We start from the raw sequence: 27,897 nt of genomic DNA on the forward strand, positions 1-27,897 counted from the left end.
GGGGGGAATTTATGTGTAGAAAAGCATATCATGGAAAACAAGAAGAACAACAAGACTTTGGAAACATCAGTTGACAAAACAATGTCCCATTCAGACATGGCCCATTCAGTTGCTTTTATTGGGCTTTTGATTGTGTCACAATATCTTCCTTGACAGATTTAGACGTATTTTGACAAAGCCCAGGCTTCAACAGATCCCTAGTAAAATATATTTATAAATTTACTCTGTTGTATGCTATTGAAGATGAGAATTTTTGCTAAAAGTTATAGTTTACATTGGGAATAAAGGCTTTTATTTAGAAATTTTAGAGTACTTGATAAGCCTGTTGTTGCTTTCAGGAGCTTGTCGGAATTACCCGTTTCCACGTTCAACATTACATGTAAATATAGCCTACTTAAATCATTTGTTTAATTTAGGAGGTGTTGTTATGGGTATTTTAGAAGTCGAGTAGCACAGAACCACTTTATGCGACAGGGGGCGGGAGAGACCTTCATTTATAGCTATCACGTCTGGCACTTAATTGTTGCTGAATTAATTTGAGCCACTCGTTGCAGTATAAAACAGGACTTTAATCCATCAGTACAGGCCTTCAAATTTCCTCCGCCCTGTAAACGTCAGACATAACGTTTTTTGTATCCCTAACGGATCTGATTGGTCAATCATTTGGCTTTCAATATGTGTGTCAACATTTCCGATGGCACTTGAATGCAGCAGCCGTGGGATCCTAATTGGAGGCAGATTTTCAGCGCGAGGAGTGGCTTCTTCACAACTTCTGCTTCCCGAGACAGCGGAGTCATCTTCCTCCCAGATGGACGAGTGAGTAGTATAGTAAACAACTGGGCGAAAAGATTAGTTAGGAAGAATTGAAGTTTGTGGAAGTATTCTCTGAAGCTGAAGTCATGTTTGTGGTGTATTTGCGTACTTCAGTTTGAGGTAGGTGAACCGAATACCTGAAAAGTTTGTCTGTCAGTTATGTTGTCGGGCTCCATGCCTAGTAACGGTTATAGTTAGCTAAACGCGTCAAATGTTAGCTTATTTAGCTATTTTCGGACTCCGTTTGGATACAACTTGAGTTTTTATTTAATAGTTAACAGACGACAGTATCTCTCCACTTCATTAAAGTTACGTTATTTACCGTTCAGACAGCGAGCATGTGATGGCATGTTCATACTAAACTGACTCATTTCTACTATGTAATTTCCCAAGCAGTCATCCCCATGAAGTGAAGATGTGTCATCGTTTGACACAATGGGAAATAACTGACCTGAATTAAACTAACAGTTTCCCATTTTGTCCTTAAGAGCAACACATGACAGGATTTGATATTTTTTAGTACACAAAAATGGTCATTATTTGCAAGTTTAAAATCTGCTTTCAGTGCAGTAACCGAGTAGCTTTATACACTTCATAGATTTAATGTGTATTCTCATCGGCATTGCCTATTTTGAAGCAGTTAGCTAATTTTAAAGGTAATGAATACAGAGAAGCCTACAGTAAATGTGTTGCGTCTCAGTTTTCATTTAACTCTTCTTGACCTCTTTTCCCCCACATGGTTAGGGTGAGTCTCTAATGAAGCTTTCTTCAAAAGAAAAGATGGTTTTCATTTTAGAGAGCATCACTTAATTAGACAGGGATTGGTTTGGCGTACTCATATTGAAATAGTTATGGTTTATCTCTAGCATATGTGACTAAATCACTGTTACTCAGAGCAAAGAGCCTCAAAAGAGCTGTTACGTACTTGCAATACTTTTCCTTTGTAGTTGTCCACACAAGTAATCATTTGTCTGCTAAAGAAAGTAAAAATTGAAGTGTTTTGTTGTGGGGGGAAAACAAACTTTTATGGTGTGTTGGTCATGGTTCTGTTGATGCAGGGCCGTTTTAGGCCTCTAGAAAATGTGAATTTAGGCATTTAGAAATTGTCTCAATTAATTTGCAAACTGCCTACACCTAATTTCCCAAAGCATTTCAGAGGTATTTGTAATTTAAGTAAACAGGTGATATTAATATTACATTGACATTTATTTAGATTTATATAGATAATATTGAAAGTGAAAATGCAAGTATTTGGTACGTTTTCTTGCAGTTTTGCTCTTACATGGCATACATCTCAGTTCCTGAATTTGTCCTTTGGTTATTCTTTATATCAATAAGCTATTGTACACTGGGACAGTAAATTTGTCCAAGTGGTTTACATAACACTTGTTTATCAACATATTTTCAGTGTATTCTGCAGCTTTTTGCTGTGCATTTAACAGGGAATTGCTAAAGGAATGTATCGGTAATTTTCAACAGCATGTGCTGCTGTCCTTTTCTTTACTTTCATAGCTATAACCCACTTTTCAAACTCCACCAGCAAAAATAATGTAAAACATGAAGACAGATCAAAAAGTGAAGTTTTCATTTGTCAAAGAGTTAAAGTAACTGTGAGCATGGTGTGATTGTTGCCTGACCTTGTGCTCACTGCATCAGAAACGGCTGCTCCATGCATGTATTACAGTGGAGTCGGGGCTGCTCCCTTTGGGATTTTTGCACACTACACTGTCTAGTTTACAGAAGATGATGAAATCAACACAAAATCATGCAGTCAGCTGGAGTTCTGTGGGTGAAAACACTTCAGTCAGTGAATGAGGTCATTGGATAATAGGCTCATTCAAACCAACAGGGAGGCAGACAATTCCAGCACAGCTCAGTGCAACGGTATTTGCAGAAAGATCAAAACAAAAAGCTCATAGTGAGCACATGATCACTAAGATGGGAGGTGTGAAGAGTGAATCAAATGTTGCCCGGTCTGTTGAATCTCACAAGTTTTGACATGCTCGTAAGTTTGACACAAATAGGATGAACCCTCCGCATTGGTTCAAAGCTTAGACTGTATACAGGCTATGGTTCAAATGTGTGTGTCTTTGTATTCAGTCCGCTGCACTGTATAGCGTGCTGCTGATGTGCATTTTTGAAATGGATACTTACAGCAAAAAAGATACATGACAAGTTAATATCTCACCCAGTAATAGCTGGGTTTATTTGATAAAGCGGCTGCAAAATGATTTATGCATTTTTTTTTACATATTAATCGTTAAAGTTGCATTGCATCTTAAAGAAACATGAAAACATGCAAGTTGCTAGTATTGCAATGAACAAAGCTGGAAACTGTGCTGCAACTAATCATTCTTTGCATTATTTAGTACACTATTAGTTATTTTCCAGATTAATTGTTTAATCATTTGGTCAGTTATAGTAACTGTGAGCAAATGATTGATTGTTTAATCATTGGGTCTACAAAATGTCAGATGTTGGTCTACAAAACAGTGCGTTTACCAGTTTACCAAGTTTACATTTAAAAGTCTTCAATTCATTATCCTGGTGAAGTAAGAAAAACAGTGAACATCAATATTTTAGACACCAAAACTTATTAATTTTAGATTATTTTTGCTCTAAAAGTTAAAAAATTGATTAACAATGATCAGAATTGCTGACAATTAATTTTTACCAATTGCTTAACTGACTGACATTTATTTCTGCTCTAGAATTGAACTGACAGCTTCTACAAAATTGATATCAGCTTTACCATCAGTGACTACTATGTTTTAACTGTAGAGCATTGTTGATTTAAAGTGCTTTCCCATTTGCATCTTTTCAAAATGACTAAGTATGTGTTTTTGTTGAATGAATGACTAAATTAATTAAAAATAAGCTGTTGCGGCTGCAAACACATGACAGTGTGTGTCAGTCAGTGTTTACTCTTGCTTAACAGCTCCAGTTTCAAGATAAGAGGAGGACAGAGATAGTATGACGGCTGAATTCTTGTGTTGTCCAGTGGAAACCATGCATGGCAGTGTTCAGCCTTTCCTGATGACAAGTCCTTTTCAGTTATTCTCCAGATTTTGTGGATACCCGTTTAGCGTGGCAGTTGACAGCAGTTCATCATGTGGTTTTCTCTCAGGCTCTTGTGAGGACTACCAGGCTGATTGTCATGTATGGCATTGTTTTTTTGCACTGTGTACTGGACAGGGAGCATTTACTTCATGTCCGCCACAGGTAGGCTCCATAGTCAGAGTCACATTAACTGTAATGTATCTCTCTTTATGTTGAGAATTTGAGTTGACTGCAAAATGATCTGTCTTCATCGTGTAGGATCTGAAGAAAGTTTACAAATGCTTGCACTTTTGCCTAGATATTGTGGTAAAAGCCTGAAAGCTTTAACTTTGATAATAGATTTCCCTCATAATATTTGATATGGATTAGAGGTGAAACAATATTCAATGAACGGATTAATCAACAATTGAAAACAATTTTGATCATTTCAATAGTCTTTTATAGTATAACTATAAGCAAAAATGCACAAATTCTGTTTTCTGTGATGCCTAGCTGAATATCTCTGGCTTTTGGTACACTATTTCCCCCCATTTATACATTTTTTGTCCATCAGTCAATTAATTGAAAAGAATAGTGGCAGATAAGTCAACAACGAAATTATTTTTTTAGCTGTAGATCTTTTTTAAATAACTAATTTTATATATTGCTGGAGAAATGTGTGTGTTGTAATTTTGTCTTTCTCTGAAGGGAGAACAGAGATCAGACATAAGCGGTTTAATGGTCATTTGGTCATTGTTTTCACCTGCCTGTACTTAATTTTATTGGCATATTCACAGATTTGTGTGTCCACATAGATGTGAGGAATAGTATCAGCTGTTTTTCTGTGGCAGTAACACGATACCTTATTGGCTAACTGATGAAGGATGCTGAGCAGACTCTGGGAGGTCCTTACTAACCACACTGTAAATATTTCATGCCATGACTAAAACAATTGTGAGAATATGCTGATTGCAGGCTCTGTTAGCTTTTGTAGGGTAGAGTTGACATATACTGCGTCACCCCATTGTAATGTGAGGTATTAAAACACACAAGCCTTGTCAGGTCGCTGTGCCACCAGCACGTTTTTCTCTGAACGAATTCCACCCTCTGTGTCAATAACCTGCAAGCTAGTCCGTTACCTCTTACTGAAGACAGTCTGATAACCAGACACTCGCAGGTCTAGCCTCAAGCGCTAACGGCAATATCCTGCAGTTACAATGCAGCAGGAACATGTTGGGTGTGTTGTCAAATTTTGGTGCCCAACCAAAAGCCAAGGACAAACAGCACTAGTTACACAATAAAGGTGTCTATGTGCTCTGAATTGCTCTTATGAAAAGGCATTTAGAAAGCATCATAATCTGATTTTTTGATTTCCACATGCATCAAGGTTTGTTCCAAAAATAACCCTGATTATGTAATGATTTAGCTGGTGTTTGTCAACTGAGCAGCTTTAACAATGAAACTTGAGCAAATTGGTTTAATTTTAAAAAAACAAAGGGAGAATGCAAGAAAAAACTTAAAAAGACATAGCCCTAAAATTAACAAAAAAAAATGTCACAAGAAAATGACCTGAAAAGAAGAAACAAACAAACAAACAAAGAAAACCATGATAATGACCTAGAAAAGGGACTGAAAAATGTATTTATTTTTATACATTTTATTGTATTTTTTCTTTAATATAACTTTATGGACATTTCTCCATTTTGTTCATTATTATTTTCTAATAACCCTTCCCTCTTTTTTTAAAACAGATTTTTAGGTAGAAGTTCTTGCAGCCTGTGGGAAATTTCTTGCCAAGTTGATCATAGTCTTTTTTCCCTATTTTTCAAAAGAAATCAAACCAATTTGCTCACTTGTCAAAGGGTCAAATAGCTTGTGAAAGGCATCTAAATACAGCACAAGAAAACTGATGTTGAATCAGTTTTCAAAGGGTTAATGTCACATGGCTTTTTCCAGTCCTTGTGCTCGACTTAATGGGAAGGCAACATATTGTGTCTTCCCCTAGAGGGTACATCGATCAGACTTCTTAGTTAATTCAAACAAGTGGATTTTCTTTCCTGGATCGGCTACTGCTAAATTACTTGGAGCTTTAAAGGGATTGGTGGATTTACCCCAAGAAATCATTGAGTATTATAGAAATTAAATAATAAATAACCCATCTCATTAAAGTGTACATTAATCATGCAGCTAAAAAATATTTTTTTGAGAATATCTTCTCATGGAGGCTGCCTGCCGCTAAATGATTATTTCTTTAGAGTGTTGAGCAAATAGCCTTAGAGCTCACTGGAGCCACTTAAAGTGGCTATAATTACCACTGAGGTCTGGCCTAATTGGAAGTGACACACACCATCAGGTGGCTTAGAGATGCAAGTTACAAATGGCTAAGTCATAGAGGAATACGACAATCAGCTCAACTTGGCAACCTGGCTTACCATTCTTTCTTCATTCATTTTTCCTTGGAAACAACCTGGTGTTAATCTGTACTTGCTTAAACAAAAGGTCTCTTACCCCAGCTTCTGACAGTTCAGGTTGATGTGAACGCTGAGCGGATTAAGTCCTTTGTTTTGCTGTTACCACGGGTTAGCAGGGCACTCTGAGGGACAGCAGCAGATCCAAGGGAGCCGTGTCTTCTTTTATTTTTTATGGAACTGGGAAACTGTGGCTGCATGCGTTATGTGTATACAGGTGAAGGAAGAGAAGGTAAAGGGTGTTCTGCTGAAAGTGCTGCATTTGCTCCAGAGAGTGATCAAGAAACGTGAAATGTCTGTCGTGTCAGACTGTCTTCAGTGCATCAGAATGGGGCGAGGCAACAGGTATGTGAGCCCTGGCATGGGTATGTCACATTGCATTGACTCGGGGCAATGAGCTGTTCTGATTGATGTTAGCAAACATGTTAATATAGACAAGGAAGCAAATATTTCATAGAAAACCTGTCCAAGGGATATCTTTAAACACTAAGATCAAACGCTATGTTTTAAGTAGAGCTATAAACCATTTTCCAATTTAAGTTTCTGAAATCTATCAACGCTCACTTTTGAAAGAAGGTCCCCGCTGTCAAACCGAGGTTAAATACTTCTCTCCTTGACCCCAAGGCATGTTTAAGTGGTACTGATGAATGGAGATGAGGAAGCTTCTATGTTTAGTGTGTAAGTTAAGGCTGTACACTGTGATGTGTGAATATGCAGCTGCATTTGGTCAGTCATTTCTCTACCATTAATTATTTGAGAGGATAACAAATAAATGAGTCCTACTGTGGCAAATACAACATATTTTGCCTTATTTTCTGGGAGGGGCAGACTTTAACCTTAAACTTAACCTTTAATTTCCTGAAGTATTTTGTAGCAGTTTTTTGGGGGGTCTGGAGACAGACTGGAGGGGGTTGTGCTGACTGTCTGGGAACCCTAATACTGAGTCTCTCAGGGGACCTCAACATTGAAGGGGAGTACTAATGCAACCCTTTAAGAGCTAGAGGCCTAACTCTTACTTGTTCTGAGAGATATCCGAAAATAAGCCTCAAGTCATGGGCCTGTGATCACTCAAATGAAAGTTCATGCTGTCATTTGTTTTCACAAGATCTGCACTAAAACCAAATTATATCTCAAAAGCCAGGTTAACATTTTAAATCTCTGTATGCTTAAAAGAAAATAAATTGAATTCCATCTGTAAACATAACTGCTTTCGAGGTCTGAATACAGAGAAACAGATTGTTGTCTGGTCCAAATTTAGGATCAGTCAAGAGGAATAAATAACATTCCACTTTTGAAACTCTATCCTAAAACTGTATCCTAGAAACAAAGTAAATGCTCACGGTTCTCTGCACGCGTGCATGTCTGGATTTGTTTGACTATCGTATGATGTCATCCTATGGTTTCACTCTTTTTACTTTTTTTCATTACTAGCAGTTTGATGTTGACGAAAAGGGATGACCTTGTTTCCTAGTAAGGGTGTGGAGGTTGTAAAATGGTTGTCCTCACCGCAGACACATCTGAGTTTACTTTGTGTTCATGGTTAAATGTTAGGCACATATTTTCATTCCTGGGTAATTTTGGAGCTTTTAGGCTCATGGCAGACAGGAAATGCTCCGTCTTATTTTGGATTTATAGTTCTTGTCTTTGGCCTCACAAGGTCTGGATTTCTCCCAGTTTAACATTTGCTGTTTCTGTATTTGTTGTATCTGAATGCTTCCAGAATATAGGCCGGCGTGCTTGTACAGTCACTGTTGTCCCTTTTTATGATTAACACCACTGTACATTTCAGCACACAAAATTCCTGGGTAAAGGGTATGGTTGTTAAAAATTGTTTGTAATTACCTTGATTGTAATTACAAGTCAGTACATTAGTAAGTTGATCGACACATTATTAATTGATAAATGCTCTGATAATTGTATTTTCTTTTAAAGTAATTCATCTGGCAGGAATGACCATTTGCAGCCAAAGTTGTTAGTCAATGATTCAATAAGTAGATCAGAAGAAAAAAAAATCTACAATGGTTTTTATTTTTTGATTAATTGATTTAGTTATTTTTAAAAGGAAAAATAATGACAAAAAGTCAAATATTCACCAGTTCAAGCCTCTCAAATGGAAATATTTTCTGCGTTTCTCTGTATTATATCTTTGTAAATTGAATACTTTTGTTTTTTGGACAGTTGGTCAAGAAAAAACAAGACGAAGACGAAACCAAGAAGAAGTCCCGTTTAAGTGGACTAAACGATCAGTCAATTAATCAAGAAAATCTGCAGATAACCAGTACTGAATATCATTGTTTTTTTATTGCCATTATGAATTCTAGTAAATTTTGAGATTGCAGTCCATTATTGTATTCAAGGTGTTTGACTCAAATATTTAGTAACAAATACAATAAGCCCCTCCTTTGGGTGTTATACTGTAAAGTAGGGGAATGATATAGCTCCCACAATTCCTTAATTTGCCTCATTTCATGTTTTGATTTTAATGTTTCTTCTTCCCGAACAAATTTTTCTCAAACATTTCAACAATATCATGACTTTTGGAAGAGTCAACTTCTCACAGAGATCCAATTTGCTGCAGGATGGAGTCATCTTGTCTGGACCTGGCTTTGGAAGGTGAGCGGCTTTGTAAGGCTGGTGAATATCGCGCCGGTGTGTCCTTCTTTGAGTCTGCCATCCAGGTTGGAACAGAGGACCTTCAAATCCTCAGCGCCATCTACAGTCAGCTGGGCAATGCCTACTTTCACCTGCAGGAGTATAACAAAGCCCTGGAGTACCATCGGCATGACCTCACTCTTACGAGGTAGAGTTTCACAACTTTATATGAGTTTGTTTTGAAGCCATATCTCCCTTTTGAACCCTTGTCATATAGATCGGAAAACCTGAAAAATACATGAATCCTGCGGATTTTTAACTTGGCTTAGTGACTGTGCATTCAAGTTTAATGCAGGTCCAACACCAAAAGTTTAAGATTAATATCTAACAATCTTCTGAACAAATACTAAAACTTTTTTTAATCAACAATTTCCTCCTCCATGATTAAATTTCTAGACTCAACTCCACTGTAGTGCTGCTTGCAGCTGTAAATTACTTTCTTTCCTCTTGTGTTTTTGTACTCATACACTCCAGTAATCCACTAATATTCCAGTCTAATTATTTCCTAATGTGTTTTTTGCCTCTTTTGTAATCCCAGAACAATTGGAGATGAACTTGGTGAGGCAAAAGCCAGCGGCAACCTTGGGAACACATTAAAACTTTTAGGACGGTATGATGAAGCAGTGGTTTGTTGCCAAAGACATTTGGATATCACCAGAGCCATGTATGATAAGGTGGGTTGTATTTTAGTGAGATTTTAGAACTACAACAAAAGAGTTGTTTAGGTATTGTTTTTTTCAGTCCTTTTAAACTGACAGTGGATGATTTTTGGTGTTCTGTAATTAAAAAGTTCACTCAATGACTAAAAGGCATGTTTGCTTTGATTAGAATGAATAGATCCAAATTTGTGTTCAATCACACCACATGACTTGCTATGCAGCCACAGAACAGTTTTGGTATGCACGATGACTGCGAAGCGTCGGCGTACCAACATCTAGAATAGTTTGCCAGCCCGCATACGAACGCGCCGGTCTGGTGTCAGTGTATTTTAAGTATATAATTACAGCACTGGTCACTCTGGTTTCCGTCTGTGAAAATCTGGTGTGCATGTTGTAGGTTGGGCAGGCTCGAGCACTGTATAATTTCGGGAACGTTTACCACGCCAAGGGCAAGAGCATCTGCTGGACTGGAGCCGAGCCAGGAGACTTCCCAGACGAGGCCAGGGTAGCCCTAAGTAAAGCTGCACAGTACTATGAGTGAGTTGGTATCGCTAAACATTGAATATTAGTTGTTTTGCATTTATTCTGGAAGCCCTGAGGACTGCCAATAAATCAACAGCAGAGTTACAGGTATGCTCCCCACAATAACCTTGTAAGTTTTTTTTATTTATATATTTTTGCTGTCTCATGCCAATATCTGGCCCAACCCACATGGGATTACAAGATAATAGCTGTTTAACAAAACATGCATCTTCAAGTAAATCATATGCAGAAGCAAAAGAACAGAAAAACTTACATTATAAGTACTTTTATTTTGAATACCATAGCTATGTGGAAAAATTCCAAAATAACTGAGCGCTGAGAAGAACTACCCACAGTTTATCCCAATAAAGGCCACTCTCCTCATCTTCCAGGCTTTCCTCAGACCAGTTTAAATGATTTATATGCGAAAAGCCAAGTCCATCTTTCTGAAGTCACATTAAAACATAGATACTTATTTTATAAATATGGATGATGCATAAAGTGTTGTGCTGTTCTCAGTAGAAACAAATCTACTTGTCGTCTTACAGATTGAAATACCATCCACTTTTAACATTAAGTGGAAACATACAAAATCTGAGCTGGGAAAATAAAGACCTTTGCTTTTTAGCATTCTCAGCACCATATTCATATTTTATCAACAGCCCACTGCTCTACCTTGTATCAGTGTTACTTTTTGTAAATTTGCCACCCAAATTCCTCACATATAAACTACTCAAAGGTAGTTGGATGCTGGTGGCTCAGTTGGTAGAGCAGGCAACCCTTGTGCAGAGGTTGTGTCCTCACAGCCGTGGGTTCAAGTCCAGCTTTGGCCCTTTGCTGTCATCCCCTCTCTCTCTCCCCCTCTCACACTATGTCTGTCCTATTAAATAAAGGCAATAAAAAGCCCTAAAAGCTATCTTTTAAAAAGAAAATGCTAGTTGTATGATTTACATGACATTGTATGATTTGATATGACATTTGTAACAAAAGAGGTTGTGACACCAGCATCTTTTGCAGTATTGCATTTTGGCTGGAGGCCTTTATCAGAGTCATCCTCACGGTCTTGCAAGAAAGCTGTTCTAAATCCTATAAGTAAAGCTAGAGTTTCAACCTCTTTGATTTATCACCATTATGTGTGGCCTAATAGTTGTAACAAAAATGTTTTTTTCCAAGTCTCGAAAGCACACCGTGGCTGCGTTAAATTTGGCTTTTTGCAGTGTTTACAAGTTGTTGATGAAGTGGTCCTCCCTCTTGTCCATTCAATCAACTGTAGGTAAAATCTCTGTAAAAGAAAACACTGTTAACTGCTACTGACATGTAGCGGTGGTGGTATTATACAAATCATGTCGAGTGTGAAAGTCCAGTCTTAAACTTGGAAATAGCGTTTTGACAATATAATCTTAATTTTCAGCTTTTGAATCCAAGTCTGAAACCTTTTCACATGGCAACACGTGGTGGTATTTTAAAGGTCTACTGTGCAGGATTGTCGGTTACTCTTTGTAAACACGTTTGGCAGCAGGTGAAAGTAAAAGACTCACTTGAGTTCTGTGGGGGTACACGCCCATAAACATCCTGAACACAGAAAATCCAGGGAGAGGGCAGTCCCTGCAGATAAAAACACCACCACACACTTGTAGTGGGGCATAAGTGATGATTTCGAGGGATTACTTTTGTAGTAGTCTATGCATTATGTGTAGGAAAATATTACAAGATTATTTTGTCAAAGTGTACATATAATATTAAGCCCAGTTGATTCACCACAAGGAAACAAAAGGGAAGGATTATTTCTTTTGTTTTGGCTTGCTCGGTGTTGTGGGCTCTTACAAGGTCTAAAAATTATCCTGAAAACACAAAAGTTTGTTTAAAATGTGTTTTTCCTTTTTATAAAAACACATTCAAAAAGTGTTTATGTGTACATGTTATGTGTGTTGTTGTTTTTTAAAGAGCAAACTTGTGCGTGGTGAAGGAGTTAGGAGACCGTGCAGCTCAGGGTCGCACCCATGGTAACCTTGGCAACACTTACTACCTGCTGGGTGACTTTGAAAAGGCAGCAGCTGCTCATGAAAAGGTAGGTGAAAAACATGTAGCCTCCTCCGTATCTGCTACACATCACCTGCTTCAAACTGGCCTGGCTCCCTGATTTTTTAAGGCCTTTGATACACAAGTTAGACAACATTAGTTGGTGAAAGCTAATTCATTAAGAAGATGTAGAAGTTCTTATCCACAATTTGGTTTTGTCTGACCCCATGAGTGTGAAGGCTGTATTCGTCTCGATTACTTGTCACATACTCAACAACCTCTAAAATGTTTCCTGTTAATCCTAACCTGAATGCACCCAACTGTTTGTCCCATTTGGCAGCGACTGCTCATCGCTAAAGAGTTTGGGGATAAGTCTGCTGAGCGGAGGGCCCACTGTAACCTTGGCAATGCTCACATATTCCTCAGCCAGTTTGAAGTGGCGGCTGGTCATTACAAGTGAGTAAACAAGTGACGCTCAAGGCCTTTCTCACCTTGTGATGGTCCCCGGCAGATAATGCTGTATGTCATCTTTATACCCAGACACGAAAAAAACAAGTGTGCTGGTGTGATTTTTCGTTTTAGAACAGTCATGATCCTCAGATACTTTTTCTTCTCTGTAAGAGCTTAAGTGACCGAATCAAGAAGTTGTAATTCCTCTTATAAATACACAACTGTAAATCAATAAGATAAGAAGATGAAACTTAAAAGATGTCCACTGGGAAACTGGTTCATCATGCCCACTGAGAATGAGCTTTTCTTGGCAACACTTTACTTCATGTCCCTCTGTTCAACATCTACAAGTAGTGTATATACAGTTAATAGTTTACAATGCACTTTAATATAGTTGTAACCAGATTTGTATTTATTAATGTATTTATGAGCATGTATAACTCCCCCTGTGGGCATTCATATGTGGAGGCTGCTGTATAAACAGAAAATGAATGGAAATATAGTAAAACACAGTTATAATGATAAAAACAGTGTTATACTATTAGAAGTTATTATTGCTGACAAATACTGTACATTAATAAACACCCAAATGTCATCAAATCACCTTTAGCTACATGATAATGTGTTATAAATCATTTATTTTTACCATGTTTATCTACTTCTATAAATACTAACTGGGTACTTGAAGTGAAATGTTACCATTTTGGTTTCACAAACACAGATGTGTGTACTGATATAGATACATAGTTATTCGTGAGGTGTAGTTGATTACATTCAAAAGTTTTTAATCCCTTACTCCAGCATTTTCTTGACACAGAAGTCCTTGGAAAAGTGCAACAAAGAGAAAGGAAAGTGCAGATAACTATCATTCTCCTGCTCCCACCCTACACATTCCTTGACTGTCTTCTTCCTCCTCTGTTTTACCCTAAGGAGGACTCTGCAGCTGGCCAGGTTTTTGAAGGACAAGGCAGTGGAGGCTCAGGCCTGTTACAGTCTGGGCAACACCTACACACTACTACAAGACTATGAGAGAGCCATTGATTACCACCTCAAACATCTGGTCATTGCTCAGGACCTCAATGACAGGTATCGACCACAAAAGCCATTTGTTATCAGCTTTCTGCCAAACTGTCTTTGAAGTGTAATGAGCATGTAAGGTTTCAATGCTGGTGGTCCCTGAACTAATTACCTGCCAAATTTTGATGGTGTTACTGCTAACACCCATGAAGCATCACCGCAAAAACACTGAAAGGCAGACAAATTAACAAGGAAACAGCATTTGGGGTTTTGCAAGTAAGATGCAGCAAAGACGTGCAAATCCACGTGCACGTCAGTATTGCGTAGGCACAAAATAGACTTTCTATTTATGGGTTATACATTTTGGATACAATTTGAAATCTGTTTATAAAACATGGTACTCTTATTGAATTTGAAAAATTAGCTCCTCTATCAACTATGACACTGAAAGGCAGACCAAAACCTGTCAGCCTAAAAACTTGGTAAAAACTTTTTATTCCTCTGTGTCAACAGCCGTGGCCAGTGGATTTTTTTTTTCGTGTTGCCCATCCATCCATCCCGGTCTCGTGTATACAGTATCGTAAGAACACCCTCATGGAATTTCTTCAAATTTGGCACAAACATCCAATTAGATTAAACATTAAACTGATCGGTCACAACGGTCACGTGATACGGTCACTGTGACCACACAAGACATGTTATTGTACTCAGGAATTTGCAGTAGCTAAGACAAAATTTCACACACATTTCTAATAGAATAAAATTATTGAGAGATGACATTTTATATCCAAAAGGTCAGAAGATCTTACTTTCACATCATAAAGTTTTCTGGCCATTATTCAAGGTTATAACTCAGGAGAGGCATTTGGTGATATACTGAACCGGTGACACTACTCTGTGGTGCCTGTCTTGAAACTGTGCTGATTGTATAGATCATCTACCTGTTTTAGAATATTTAGCTTATTTTCAGCAAAATCTATATTTAAAACATGCCAACAGTCACGCACTACATATGAGTTTGAACAGACATGGATGTAAACTGTAACTGAAACCTGAGTGGCTGGCAGAGGCATACAACTGTAAGGCGGTAATTCTAGTTTGCTTCATTTTGCAGATAAAATCAGTGTGTATGGGCTTTTCCTTGACTGTATGTCTGCTAACAAAGTAATGCTGTAATTCCTAGTGTGGGAGTATCTCTTTTTTTTTTTAATAGTCTTAGGGAAAGGAAGGTTTTTCTTCTAAACTTGCGCAGCCATATTGCCTTTTAAGTTTCTGAAAAGGTAGAAAATGGGATGTAACTGGAAGACAGAGAGAGAGAAGAGAGAGGAGAGAGAGAGAGAGGGAGAGAGTGACTCACACAAACACTCTGCCTATAAGTGTAAGCTTGGGTCCTCTTGTTTGAAATAATAGGAATTTATTACACTCTGTGAAATGTATGCTCTTATAAATAAAGAATTGTTTTGCTGTAACAAAATGTGCTCAAGCTCATGTTAACATCAGGTTTATTTGACTGAACTACACAACAGTTTGATGAATGCCCTTCCCAGTCTTGCGTAATCTCAGCTGAAGTTGCTCAGCCTGTTTCCCTCTGTGTCTCGCTGCAGGGTTGGTGAAGGACGAGCATACTGGAGTCTAGGAAATGCCCACACTGCCCTGGGGAATCATCAGCAAGCCATGTACTTTGCAGAGAAACATCTGGAAATTGCCAAAGAGGTGACTGTTTACTGTCTACCCCCTCCCTCAGAGAGCAATCAGTCGCTGCCATCAGGCCACACCCCCCTCTACTGTCTGTATGGGGAACAGCAGGGAATAGGAGATCCTTTTGTATGCAGCATTTTTATGCATGCATCATTTAATATTTTTATGAACATGCAAACTGAAAAGCTCGTATAAAAACTAATCCTGTTTTTTTTTTGTTTTGTTTTTGTTTTTGGAGTCATGTTATGCTCACATTAAGCCTTGTTTCCATAAACTTTGATGTTGTCAATGTTGCAGACTGGAGACAAAAGCGGTGAGGTGACGGCCAGGATGAACTTGTCGGACCTACGGCTGGTCGTAGGCCTGAAGTCCAACTCCAACATCCACGCCAATATCTTCTGCAACACCAACATGAACAGCTCTGCTCTGTCAGCAAGTTACCCTGGTTACCCCAACCTCCAAGGTAAGATAACATAATCAGTCCCATTTATTAGTCCCACAGTGGGGAAATATGCAATACATTTATGTACCTCTCTACTCCTTAGAAAAGCCTGTCATTTTAAGGACATTTTGACAAATCCATTATGGAACATGTAGAAATATGCCATTATACTTGTGAATCTGAGGAACTGCATTTTAGCAGCATGATTGCTGGCTACATTATCTATATGTTCTTTGTTGACAAACTGTAATTTTAAATGTGAAATTCTCTGCAGTGGGAAATCTGTTTTTAGAATCTCTGGAAAAGGCTGCCTTTTGTTGTGATGTTTCATTTAAGGTACCCTATGTGGTTACTGACTCTAGTAGCGCTATGGAGTAGTTTGTTATCAGTAGGCATGTGCACACAGATGACATGATACACAAACCTACCAATGTTATTCCACTATTCCACTGATGTACAGGTGGCAGTAACATGCCACGAACCACAGCAGTACACCAACAAAGGCAGAGAAGAAGAAGACTGCATGCTATTAAACATAAATGACAACAACAACAATACAGGATTTAAAATGACAACATGTTTGTTAGACCTCAGGGATACACACAATGAGTTTTGGTGACTGAATTTAAACCAGATTTTTGTGTGTTCACAATAAACTCCACGGGGCACTTTTAAATCACTGTTTCCCAGCTGCATAAATATTAAAATACAGCCACACTGTTGAATGTTGTATTTTTTTCTTGTCTCAGGGAGCAAGTCTTCATCAAGGACAAGAAGCAGTGCAGAGAACCTGAGATTGAGTCCAGGTCCTGACAAAAATGAAACTGGGGATTCATCGCTGCAGCAAGTATGTATGAAAACACCTCACAAGGGACTAACACTTACGATGTTAAATATGCAGTTTTGTTTTTTTGCCTTAAATTCAATAGTTGGCCTCATTTCAAAAGATAATGAACAATTGAAATGATTCCACTTTTTAGTTACTTATACTGAGCAATCCCATTTGTATTTGACATAAAAATCTAGCTTGCAACATACAGAAATAAAATCTCTACTCTCCTTTTCAGTTAAAAGCTTTTTTATTTTCTCTCATTTATTAATCTGTTTTTTTTTTATAAATGAGGTAAATGATAGGGTAATATAGTTATATCATTATCATATATCATTTTGTAGGGCCTGAGCACCGCCCAGTGCAAAGTGTCAGGAGGATTGGCTCAGTGGGTAAATCAGGTGGTTAGTGTGTCTAAGGTTGCTGGTTCAAGTCTTATCTGGGACAGGTGACGTTTGACTTTTATGGCATAAATAAAATAAAACATTGGCTGATATATCTGTCTGCTCTGCTGTTATAAGTAGCTTGCAATGAACACTTAAAGCACTTAAACACACAGTTGTCTCCTTGCCTCCTGAATTTTCATATACTGACTACTGAATTTTATCTGCCAAGAACTTAGTTGATTATCGGCCTGACTCATACATCAGTCGAGTTTTCGGCAGACGTCACTGCTGATACTGAGCTAAAGGGAAGTGTCTGGACCTTTAGCTCACTGGGTAAATTAGGTGGTTAGTGTACCTGAGGTTCCTTCAGGATATAAAAGCACACTCAAGTGCCAGATGATGATGATGCCCATTTAAAGTAATGCATATTAAATTTTGGGTGCAGTTGTTTCCTAGCAACTATCTTAATAAATTTAACACTGTTAAAAAACACTGCTGTGGCTCCAGGAACATGTAGGCAATGGTAAACACAAACCTTCATAGACATTTTAAACTTTTAAGCGCTATTGTTGTGTAAAATAATGATACATTCCCCTTTAACCTGTTTACCCAACCTTTAATGTTTAACATGGATAAAGTATTAGCTCTCTAACCTGAACCTTTACTTAATTTTTCAATTAAAAGGATCAATCTATATGCAAGTATAATGTACAGGACTGGGAAGAGGATGTGTTCCCCGGATCTTCAAAAAACAACACAATCAAGGCTTCTACAAAACTCTTCCTCTTCCACCGGCTGAAAAGCAGGAAGCAGAAGAACAACAAATCCTCTCCGAAAGACCAGCATGAAAACCGCACCGAGCTCTTGGCCCCTGAGCAGGACGCACCAGTGTCTCCTAAGGTATGTCTAAATACACCAGATTGTCCTACTCACTCTTAACATCTTTACATCTCTAGAACCCGCAAGATGGGCAAAGATAAGTCACTCTCAAGAAAAGTGAAACATGTATCCCATGACACAGCCTTGCTCCTAATTTTTTTTCCCCACATACAGTATTAAGACTGTAGGAGAAAATAATTTGGTGTGGGATCATGTTTCTGACAAAACAATATCAGACTCCAGTTCATGTGAAAGAAAAGTTTCAGGAAATTTTACACAAAGGAATGCATTGTATGTTATTGTATGTTCCCAATTAAAGAATAAAGCAGTACGCTAAAATTGACTAATTGTCCTTGGATCACAAAGGGATTAAAAAATGCATGAAAAAAGAAAACTACACTTTGGAGAGATTTCATAAGACAGACAACGAAAAAGGCAGAAAATAAATATTAAGAAAAATGAAAACAAGTTAACTCAAGGACTAGTAAGAAAGAATAGTATGAGAAAATATTATTGACAACAAAAACAATATTAAAGGAAAATGGAGTAGACTAAAAAGTATTAGAAGAAGAAAACCAACTTATTAAAGTATTTTATTGATGTGGATAATGAAAATTCTATTTTATTATCAGTTCTTTGTGAATGGTGGACCTGGCCTAGCAGGAAAAATCCCTGATCCTGGGACCTCTAAAGAAAATCTGGATAAGTTGTTAGAGAGAAATCCCATGTGTTTATTTAAATGTTTATTAAAGCAGTTGATGATGAATTGGATATTTTTGGATATTCTTTTGCTTTGTTTTTCATCGTCTGTAAATATTACTTTTTATGTCTGTCTGCTTTTGTATTATAATTTCTCTTATTTCAATTTTTGCATGTTTTGAAATAAATCAAATCAAACATAAAACTTTTGCAAACTCTATAGCTAAGTTCAGCTTTCACTTTGTAAATGTTTGTTTTTATTTTTTGTCCTGATTTAATTTAAAGACTTCACAGAGGGATAAAAGCATTGACGTAGCTAGCAGAGAGTGCAGAAGATATTTGCAGATAAAGCCATGCTTCTGTTTAACCCAACAGTTATTTTAATTCTTGAAATGAACTCTTGAATATTCATGAGATCATTTTATTGTTGGATCTCAAAGATGTGCCCATCACAGTCCCCACAGTACTAAAAAACATTTTCTTTTGGAGAAAATTAATGTTTACCTGTCAGTTCCCAAATCAAATAATCGTTTTAGCCCTAAACTAAAAAATAATTTCTGTAACAGGAGAGTTCTGAAGTAGGAAGTGTGTACGTTGATGCTGTTTACTATTTCTTTCTGCTTTTTGATTGTTTTCATTAAAAGCCCTTCAGCTGTTCTGCTAACCTTAATTATCTGAGGCTCTTTTCTGATGTTGTTAAGTCTATTTGTTTGCTGCTTTTGAACACTGTAGCCAGGATCACGGGACACTATAGGAGAGGATGGCTTTTTCGACCTCCTCTCTCGTTTCCAGGGCAACAGAATGGACGACCAAAGGTGCAGTCTACTGGATGGCCAGAGCCATGTCACCGCTTATTCCTCTCCCTCCTCCACCCCACCTGTAGCTGAAAGGAAATGTGAGTCAGTCCCTTGTGTTCACACCATATATAATAATTCAATTTTCCAACCTAAATGCAAAATATGTGAACATTTTTACTTGATAAAGTTTTTTCTTTATTATCTATTTGTTTGTTCTTCATTAATGACAAGTTAATTTGTCATCATGTTCAGTCTGCTGTAGCGACCAGTGAGTTTTACCTATATGGTGTGAACGCAGCTTGTACACAAAAGTGTTCTTGACTTAGTAACTGTTGTGTAATCCTTTGTGGTGTTTGTGTTAAAGCTGTCTGAAAGTAATACACCTTTAATCTGCTTTGAATATCAAATATTGCTGCTCCAAGCCTTGAAAGTTTAGCTGTTTAGAAGTGGGGTTGTATGAGGTACATAATAGTATTAGCATCAGTCGCATGCCCCAGTTTGGAGAAGCGGGCAGGAGTAACATGGAGAGATTAGCGGCACAATTATAGTATTATAACCACCTACAAAACATCAATAACAGTTTAAGTGTATGCTGTATGTAGAATATTTTTAATGCTTTATCTCGACATCAGACAAATGTCTCCAACAAGGTGCTGAACTTCTTATCTATGATCTCTTTACAATCACCAGATTTCACTGACAAAATTAGCAATTTAACCGTGCAGAGTATGGAACTTGCTGCTCAACCGCTTCCTCAATTGGTTAGTTTGCATTATTTTGTGACTTTGGTGATTTAAGGGTTGGGGGGGTTTGGATCTGATTCACCAAAGTTGCACAATAATACAGTTTAACTGATGGAAGTAGTGGTAGACCAGCAACTCCTGTGTTCTGTGAGGTAAAAATATGGGTTTTTTTTGTCAATGGAGAAAGAAAATTGCTGTCTTGGTAGGTAAAGTTGTGAAAATACTAATATTGATAGACTATTTTAGGTGGCCAAACTGTGATTTGCTGTTGCCCCAATCCACAATAGGTTTTGCTTTGCTTTTGTGGTGGTATTTCTGCCCGCGTCTCCAAACTGGAAGTGTAGGGACCACCATCAACTGTAGTTGATATACTGACTATAAATAAGTACCTCATTCCACCCCATTTCAAAAAATCCAAACCATCCATTCAATGTAAAAGGTTTGTGGTTTCATCCGTCACTGAGCAGAGCAGCTTCTATGTAACTTTTTGCCCATTTTGAAAACTTGTCACTATTGTACTCCTCTAAAATGGTCTCGAATCCAAGCTCATTACAGCCTTCATGCTCCATGACAGATTTAACTAGAATTTTTACAACCTGCTTTCAAGTCAGTGGGGAGTGATTTTGGTAGTTTGGAGTTTTGCTTTAGATTTTCTAAAATAACTGTAATCGAGGAACACCTCATCCTTCTCAAGCTGTTTTGTTCTCCTTTTCTTGTGTTAACCTTTCACAAAATCAGAATGAAGTGCTGAATAGAGAAGTAAAAAGGCACAGCTCACGGTTACCGGCACAGGCTGATGATACGAATCACTCACAGATAATGAGTATCTCTGTTTTTAGCTATTTTGGAGTGCGAAACACCATTGCAGGATCCTGGTCATTTCCTGGAGCTGCTGGCCAGCTCCCAGGCCCGTCGTCTGGACGACCAACGAGTCAGCCTCAGCCATTTTCCTGGCTTACGTCTCAGCACCTCCAACCCGCCTCATACACCCTCCACCTCCAGCACAGACCAAGCCCCCCCACAAGGTAACCAAATACAAGGTACTGCCCATGTACGTCATCTCCCTCAGTATCGTTACTCACATCATGTTCAATACTCTCTTCTCAGCTCCCATATCCAACACAGATACCCCTCACACACCCTCCCTGTACGGTCAGCTCGAGGCAAGTGCTGAGCAGCCTGAGGGGGATGACGTGTTCTTCGACATGCTGGTCAAGTGCCAGGTGAGAGATACACTGTGCTGATTGTATTCTGTCCAAGAGAGAAATAGCAAATAGTGTTTTCCACATTACAGATATAGAGTCTACTAACATTTCATTTTACCCCCCTGTGATTCCTTAATACTACCCTATTACATTTCAAAAGAAATCCATAGTTTCATACCACTTTTAGAGAGGAAAATGAACTTTCTTATAGAAGAGTTGATTAATTAAAAAGTGTTATTTATTGGTAAAAACTCCAGATTTTATCTACATTGTATGGTATGCTTCTTGCAACAGATTTTACATTTTTGCATGTTTATGACCTGCTGTGCACCAACTAAATTACTCTCCAGACTACACTAGCAATTTTAATTTTTTTAAAATTTATCTTACACACACCAAGTTCACAACAAGATCCTGTTTTCCATATAATTAGTACCACATTACATGGTTCTTTTTTAGGAAACTTAATGAAAAGTACTGGGAAATTGCTTGAAATTTGCTTCAGCTAAAAAAAACAAACAAACTGTCTCTTATTGTTTCAGGGTTCCCGTTTGGAGGACCAGAGGTGTGCTGCTCCAACTTCTAAAACAAAAGGACCAACTGTTCCAGATGAAGATTTCTTCAGTCTCATTCTGCGTTCCCAATCCAACAGAATGGAGGAGCAGCGAGTCCTGCCCCCACCAGGTGTCACTCAATCCAAACCAGACTGACTCCATGAGTGACTAATATTTCACTCAGTAAAAACGATGAAGTAACTAAGCTTCCTTTTTTTTTCTTTTTTTTTTCCTTTGGTAATAAAATACTCTTGATTCCTGCCTTTTTGGATTATCCTGATAATGCTCCTGTCACTCCACCAAGGATACAAGAGAAACTCTAAGAAATCAAGATGACAATTCAAAACTGGTCATTGAGACAGTAAAATTGAGCTTTTCAAGACTTATGGACTTGTTTTTAGGAAGCTGAGTTGTTTTCTTGTGCCCCCTGCTGGTTGTTTGATTCAGAGACCTATAACAGTGACCTCTGCTGACTCTGGACTACAAGTACTAACTACCCCACAGTTTGTGTGAGTGGTTTGATGCAAGCCTCCAAACTACACCGTTTAGAAGTACTTAAACCAAACCGTAGGGATTTCTGCGTGAATATGGACAAAAGAGACATTATGTGAATTTATCCCAAGCATTTAAGCAAATTGGAACATTGCAGGGACTGTTCTGCCCACTGGCGATTCTATTAAGTCTTTAAGAGTGGTGCATCTTGGTCTAAACTGATCTCAGACCTCTCCAAGTGAACAAGTGACAAATCCTCTCTTGGGAAATAAAGGTCCACATCCACCACGACTGCTGCAGTGGTGACCAGTGGAGCCATTTAGCCTATCTGCTTCCCAACATATTGCTTTTAAAGACTTAAGATTGTCAGTTTTACATTGTTTAAGGTTGTCTGGGTGGAGTTATATTTGCCATGAACAGGATGTTTCTTCATTGTAACAAGATTTTACAGGGGATTAACTAGTGTGAAAAAAAATGCTATTTTAGCTTTTGTATTGAAACCTCCTCCTGACAATGGAGAAATAAATCAAACGATTTACATTACAGCTTATTTATTTAACCTTGATTCATCAGTGTACAACATGGGGATCCCTCCAAACAAAATTTTACATTAACAGTACAATTTCAGATTTCATTGTCACAATCTTTTTCATTTACACATCAATATTAAAAAGTGCATGACAAAGTGCTCTTGGCATAAGCGCATCTCAGAGACCAGAATTCATCATTGTCAAAGACTGCTTCATCTCTAACCCTCTATTCGGTCTTATGCACTGAGCCACATGAAAACAAAAAATAACAAAAGGATTTCGAAGACTCTTCGATGAATATAAGAGTACACGAGTACTATTGTTAGGTTATAGTTGTTACAGTAAAATGTTTCAATATTCCACATTAAAGGCCTGTTATGCCTCTGAGGTCAGCCTCTCCTGAACCTTCCTGAACCTGAAAAGGAAAAAAAATCTCAGTTTAGATTTTATCAGAGATATTATTTCTAGCAAACAGGATTGCAATGCCTTTGCCTGCAAAAGTAAGACAAAAAGTTAAAATGCAGCCCTAACTGCATCTCCATGTGCCTGTACTATTTGCACATCTTTAAAATAGGTTATATGCATCAAGTGGTGCAAAATCAGCCTCTTTCAATGCAAATGAGCCTCGGTGCAAAAGCAGTCGAACTGACAAAGATCAGCGCGAATAACCACGCACAGTTACAGTGAAATTATTGGTAGCTAAAACAGATTTACAAAGACAGACTGGGATGTTAAATCCCACATATGATTTTTCTCTGTCACATTTCAGTTCCTTGCCCTTACGTTTTCAGGAATGCCTCTGCACCTTTGTCTGAAAATTCAGTTTTCTTTCTCTTCTTTTTCTCTCTATGTTCTACGTGGTCTTGGCACTAAGGCAACATGGATAGTTCCGATCAGATGAAAATAAAAACAAAACTAATTGCACTCAGTTGCGAAACTTTATGGATGTGTTTTTGCTTTAGTGATTTTGTAGTATTTTTGTAAATCAGACTTTGAGACATTGAAAAGTGTTTTGGCACAATGTGCTCGCATCCCCATTTCAATTCATGCTAATAAGGAGCAGCCCCAAATTGTTGATGTTACCACATAAAAAGAAATGGATGCCAGGATGGACAGAAATTATATTATACTCCTATTATACTCCTTCAAGATAAAATGACAAGCTTGCATTGGCCAGCGTGAGCTGCATTTGACCTACCTGTTGATGCAGCAGTTCAAGAAACAGCTGTTGTTCTCGTCAAGTCTGTACACCCCAGAGTTCGGCAGATCTCTGCACACCATCAGGAATTTCTGCAGCTCTGATGTTGGGCTTCCACTCTGCTGTTGCTGCTAAAAGAGCCCAAAAAAAGTGACAGTTAACAGGGCGTAGCATAGTTTGCTATAATAACCGCAAATAAAACATTGCTCTTCTCTGAAAAAACAAACCAAAACCATAAAAATCCTTCAAAATCATACAATATATTACAAATATCTAAAACAGGAGTAACCATCACCTTGATGGTGTCATAGGTGTCAGTGATGAGTGTGATGAAGAGGCTGAGGATCATGTAGATGAAGAGCGACACAAAGGTGTAGAGGTAGACCCTGCTGAAAATCCACACCAGGCTGCTCTTCTGCTTCATGTTCTTGAATGTGGGAAACATGTCGTCTCCGTTGATCAGGGAGAACAGACACTCTGATACCGTGTTCAAGGTCCGGAACTAAAACAGAAGGTTAAAGAGAGGAAAAGTTATAACTTTTATCTGGCCTTCGTGATTAACAAGTGTTTGAGGAAGTACTCAGATCTTCTACTTTGGTAGAAGTAAAAAAAAAAAAAAAAAAAAGAAAATACCACAATGTAGATGTACTCTGTTAAAACTAAAAATTATTTTTTTTAAAAAAATTTTAGTAAAGTAAAAGTGTTAAAGTACTAGCATGGAAATATACCAAAAGTAAAAGTACTCATTGTGCAGAATGGCCTATTCCAGAATGATGTCTATTATATTATTGGATTATAAATATGATGCTTTTTTTTCACCACTTTTAAAAGTTGCAGCTGGTGAAGGGAGCTCATTTTACCTTTATATACTGCCAGGTAGCTTGTTATTCTTCCTACTTCAATTAAGTCTTATCTTAACCTATAAAAATGTGTCAATTTATTTGTTAATTTTATTTTTTATTAAATCTAAATTTGCAAAGCAAGGAGTAACTTCACAAAATAGAGAAGTAGAGTAAAACTTACAATATCTCTGAATAGTATTGGAGTAGAAGTACAAAGTAGCAGAACATATTAACACTCAAAGCACAAGTGCCTCAAAGTTATACTTAAGAACTTGAGGAACTGTAGGCTACTTAGTTAAATCCCACCACTGTTATTAACTACTGGAACTAGCAGAACCTGATAAGAACTGAAACTATTTTCTGGTTTGACTTTTCTTTGTATAATGTAAACACTCCTTACCTTCTCATGATATGGGCCAAGGACGATCCAGCCACAAAAACAGTAACTCAAGTAGATAATTCCCGCACAGCAGATAAAACGGATAACATTTGGGAAAGCTGCCCTCAGTGTCAGGATGAGAATCTGAAAAAAAAAAAAGCCAAAGATATCAACAAAAGATAGTAAAAGATCTGAAATTGTTGACCTAATTGCACTGAATGTGTGATCTGGCCTTACATTATACTTCCTAAAGTAGCCCATGTAGCGGATGACCCCGATCCACACAAACATTGTCCCCGTCCCAAGGAAGATGCTGCAGACATCATAACTTGTGAGGACCTAAAAGAAACAGGATGTTTAAAATGTGACGAATGGATTGACAGAATTATTCCAAGTACATGCATATTGTAAACATATCAACAACTGAAGCTAACATCATTTTTAAAGACATTGCATTAACATGGATGGACCTGTCATCCTGTAATAGAAAATCCGTATTACCTTGGTCTGGATCTCGATCTTGAGAATGGAGCCGATGATAGTTAGTGTGTCACTAACAATGATCAGGATGTACCAGCCGCTCACAAACTCCAGCCTGTCTGACCATGGCACTTCTTTACCGCACTGGTTCTTGCAGTAGAGCGTGTACGCCTGTTTAAACAGAAGAAAAATGGGATGAAAATGATAGTTGTACTGACAATCTTAGTTAAATGCCAGTACTTTTTTGTGACCAACCTCTTTTTACTAGGTTTAACATATCAAATAGCAGGGGTGGAAAGTAATTGAGTACATTTATTTAGGTACTCACTACCTGCAGTTTAAGGAACTTTTACTTAACTTGAGAATTTTCATTTCATGACACGTTATACTCACAACTTAACCACAATTCAGAGAGAAATGTTGCACTTTTGACTCCAATACATTTATTTGACAGCTGTATTTACTTCAAAGATTTTTTAAAATAGAAATCATATGATGGTACACAGAACTGTGAGCCTAGTAGATACATTTAGAGGTAACATTTGATTTTAGGGAAATTATAGGGATATACTAAGGATGTTCTGAGTCTTATTCATTTGTGTTTATAAACACTCATTGATGTACAGCAAAAACTCCATGAAGAAATGCCCATTTATTTTCTCACCTCACTAGAGCCAGTGCCTTCAGGTCCAAATTCTTGACTTTCTAAAAATAAAATTCCGACCCATCACACGATGGCTTTTTTCGAGGTCAAATAATATGTTTGTTTTTTTTTGGTTTTTTTTTTCAAAATACCATATTGACTTGTTTTTAAATTACAATACTTTAACTTTTTTAAAAGTTTTATTTCTGAAACAGTACATTGACTTTTGGACGACATACCATTTTAGGACCTTGGATGATATACTGCACTATGACATTATGTGCATATTTTGGATGACATACAGTACAATGATACTTTAGGCGCATTTTAGACGATGTACTATACTATGACTTATCTGTCATATTTTGGAGGAGATACTATGACATTTTAAGCATATTTTGGACAACATACTATACTATAACATTTTCTAGGAGGTTTCTACTCGAACACCCCAGCCCAAGGCCAGCCAATGAGGAGAGACGGAGAGTGGAGCGAGTGATGACGCGGCGGACCTCCAGATAAAAGAGGAACAACAGATCACTGCGTGCTTTTTGCCTTATCTTGCCAGAACTCTGTGTCAGTATATGTAGCGCCTGAAAAAGGGCGTGAGGTAACTGTTGCTTTTGATTTACGCTTTTGACATTTTTATCTTTGAATAAAGCCTGCCTTGAGCAGTTTTAACCTTTTTCCACCATCCTGGTGTGTTCGCTTTTCATCCCTCTGAGAATCTGGTGAGTGGCTAAAAGACAAAACAAGACAAAAAAGAAAGGCCGGACAAAAGTGAACTTTCTGTTTAGCCTCCTCCCTCTTTGACTCCACGACTCCTCCGAGACAAACCCACAGACTCTTAAAGAGGAGAGCTGCATCTCCTTGACAATGTTTTTGGCTGTTTGTTCAACATTCTATACAACGATTGGTCTTAACATGCTATTTTATGTGGTTTTCAGCTGTTTTTTGGCCATTTGACATTTTTTGATATACTATAGTATTTGGCACTTTTGGTTGTTTTCTCTACATGCTATATTATGGTGTTTTTGGCTGTTTTTGCAAAATCCTATGCTATGACGTGCCGCGGCACGCTGCCTTGTGTGGTTTGATGTAGTTTTCAGCTGTTTTTTGGATGTCATTTTTTTGACATTTTTGCCATACTAAAAAACGGCATTTTCTGTTGATTTTTGGACATGCTTTTTATGGTGTTTTTGGCCGTTGTTGCAACATCCTGTGCTATGGCATGTGTTGGCACTCTATTTAATGTTTTCAGCTTTTTTCATCTGTTTTTTGGCCATGTCATATGTGGATATTTTTTGCCATACTAAATAATGCCATTTTTGGTTGTTTTTTTGACATGCTATATTAAGGTGCTATTGGCCATTTTCACAACATTCTGGCATTTTTGACATTTTTTGCCATACAATAGTATGACATTTTCCTTGGATTTTTGGACATGCTATTTCGTAGTGAT

At 37.7% G+C, this 27,897-nt stretch overlaps 2 protein-coding genes across 10 annotated transcripts in view; one reads left to right on the plus strand and one right to left on the minus strand.

The window, feature by feature from the left end:
- The first annotated feature begins 685 nt into the window (after window positions 1-685).
- LOC121964193 (G protein-signaling modulator 2-like) lies at window positions 686-22,908 on the plus strand. Of its 7 annotated transcripts, none has more exons than XM_042514407.2 (15): window positions 686-816; window positions 8,899-9,120; window positions 9,511-9,646; window positions 10,029-10,168; window positions 12,098-12,221; window positions 12,513-12,628; window positions 13,553-13,708; window positions 15,244-15,352; window positions 15,635-15,800; window positions 16,529-16,626; window positions 17,679-17,894; window positions 19,305-19,467; window positions 20,952-21,137; window positions 21,220-21,335; window positions 21,860-22,908. In XM_042514407.2, the coding sequence occupies exons 1-15, from the start codon at window positions 695-697 to the stop codon at window positions 22,025-22,027; spliced, it is 2,238 nt and encodes a 745-aa protein (XP_042370341.2). In that variant the 5' UTR covers window positions 686-694; the 3' UTR covers window positions 22,028-22,908. The 7 variants fall into 7 exon arrangements, with proteins under 7 accessions (XP_042370341.2, XP_042370347.1, XP_087933646.1 ...); XM_042514413.2 differs by having other exon boundaries at window positions 776-933; XM_088077520.1 differs by lacking the exon at window positions 686-816 and adding an exon at window positions 4,516-6,665 and having other exon boundaries at window positions 19,305-19,387; window positions 21,860-21,998.
- The window catches only part of mcoln3b (mucolipin TRP cation channel 3b), a 35,224-nt gene continuing 28,864 nt past the window's right edge, over window positions 21,538-27,897 (minus strand). For 2 of the 3 annotated variants that reach the window (XM_088077523.1, XM_042514446.2), the window contains exons 9-14: window positions 25,814-25,963; window positions 25,550-25,651; window positions 25,334-25,456; window positions 24,387-24,593; window positions 24,092-24,222; window positions 21,538-23,308 (exon numbers count right to left, since the gene is read on the minus strand). In XM_088077523.1, the coding sequence (XP_087933649.1) occupies window positions 23,269-23,308; window positions 24,092-24,222; window positions 24,387-24,593; window positions 25,334-25,456; window positions 25,550-25,651; window positions 25,814-25,963 (753 nt within the window). In that variant the 3' untranslated portion in view covers window positions 21,538-23,268. The remainder of the gene's footprint in view (window positions 23,309-24,091; window positions 24,223-24,386; window positions 24,594-25,333; window positions 25,457-25,549; window positions 25,652-25,813; window positions 25,964-27,897) is intronic. The other variant, XM_088077522.1, reaches the window with a different exon arrangement.

This window comes from Plectropomus leopardus, chromosome 5 (genome assembly GCF_026936395.1).
Source record: "Plectropomus leopardus strain MGB_pleo_1.0 chromosome 5, ASM2693639v1, whole genome shotgun sequence".
NCBI lineage: Eukaryota > Metazoa > Chordata > Actinopteri > Perciformes > Serranidae > Plectropomus > Plectropomus leopardus.

Coding starts and splice junctions, on each gene's coding strand:
- LOC121964193 (XM_088077517.1), top strand. CDS start 6,526: ATGTGTATACAGGTGAAGGAAGAGAAGGTAAAGGGTGTTCTGCTGAAA. Junction 13,709..15,243: donor GCTCAGGACCTCAATGACAG/GTATCGACCACA, acceptor GTCTCGCTGCAG/GGTTGGTGAAGGACGAGCAT. Junction 21,138..21,219: donor AGACCAAGCCCCCCCACAAG/GTAACCAAATAC, acceptor CTCTCTTCTCAG/CTCCCATATCCAACACAGAT.